At 47.1% G+C, this 1,082-nt stretch overlaps 1 protein-coding gene across 1 annotated transcript; it reads left to right on the forward strand.

The window, feature by feature from the left end:
- Window positions 1-405: 405 nt before the first annotated feature.
- On the forward strand, window positions 406-969 carry LOC106511871 (structure-specific endonuclease subunit SLX4; the record flags this gene model as incomplete). Its single annotated transcript, XM_014000599.1, is given in 2 exon segments — window positions 406-505; window positions 722-969. Coding segments are annotated over 2 exon segments (301 nt in total), but the record flags the coding sequence as incomplete, so codon positions are not given.
- Between the last annotated feature and the right edge of the window lie 113 nt (window positions 970-1,082).

Consider the following 1,082-nt stretch of genomic DNA (forward strand, 5'->3'; position numbering starts at 1 on the left):
GCACCGGACTATAAGCCGCATGGTTCAAAGTTCAGGAAAAAAGTCGTGGCTTATAGTCCAAAAAATACGGTATGTGCCACTATACAGCTGTAAAACCTCTATCAAACTAAAATGGACTTAACTGGAAGCTGGAGGGGGGCGGGGCATGAAGCGCGTCCTTTGGATTTAAAGAGACAGCCTCAAAACGAGTTGATCTGAGAAATAAATCTCAGAAAGGGGGTGAAAGAGGGGCTTATGGAGTTACAACAAGGAGGAATTCAGACCAAAGCATTGCAGTTCCACTTTATATAGACACACTAACTGATTTAAGTGTGAAAAATGCAGGATTTAAAAGCATTTAAAAGAAAAGGGCATGTAAGAATCAAACTGTACATTAAAACTGTCGTCCTGCTTGTGTTTTCACAGTAGTGTTGCAGAATAAAAAGCGACGCTCCGTGGTGCCCATCACTCCCATGCCTCACTACTCTGACATGGACACACCAGACCTGAAGAACAAACTCAGCAGGTCAGTCACTCTCACCTCTAACCTGTTAAAACAGGGTGGCACAAGGGTCAAGTTGGGTTTTTTCCCCTCCTTATCAAAGCGATTAGGTGAGAAACTGATCAGATTACCTCCTGCTGTGTCAGTCCGCTAAGTCTTCCTGGCTCTGATCGCTGTCTGTGTTTATTTTTTGTTTTGGTTTTTCTACGACAACGATCTTCAACTCCTTCCTGTGTGCAGGTTTGGGGTTCGGCCTTTACCGAAGCGTCAGATGGTCCTCAAACTGAAGGAGATCCACCAGTACACCCACCAGCTGGCCAGCTCGGACTCAGAGGACGAAGCCCCACAGGAGAAGACCCCTCCCTGCCAGCTTATTGTGGGCGCCCAGATGGCACCGTTTAAAGAATCCAGAGCTGCTGCTGCTTCGTCTCCTGCCAAAACGAATCAAGAGGAGGGTGAACTTCTGTCTGCCTCACAGGAGTCACAGGGTAACACCTCCTCAACAGCAGCCAGTGAAGAATATGAAAGGTGTGTGCTTTGTCTCGTGTTAAATCCCTGCACACACACACACACACACACACACACACACACACACACACAC

The sequence above is a fragment of the Austrofundulus limnaeus genome, unplaced genomic scaffold, assembly GCF_001266775.1.
Source record: "Austrofundulus limnaeus strain Quisiro unplaced genomic scaffold, Austrofundulus_limnaeus-1.0 Scaffold3423, whole genome shotgun sequence".
NCBI classification, from domain to species: Eukaryota; Metazoa; Chordata; class Actinopteri; order Cyprinodontiformes; family Rivulidae; genus Austrofundulus; species Austrofundulus limnaeus.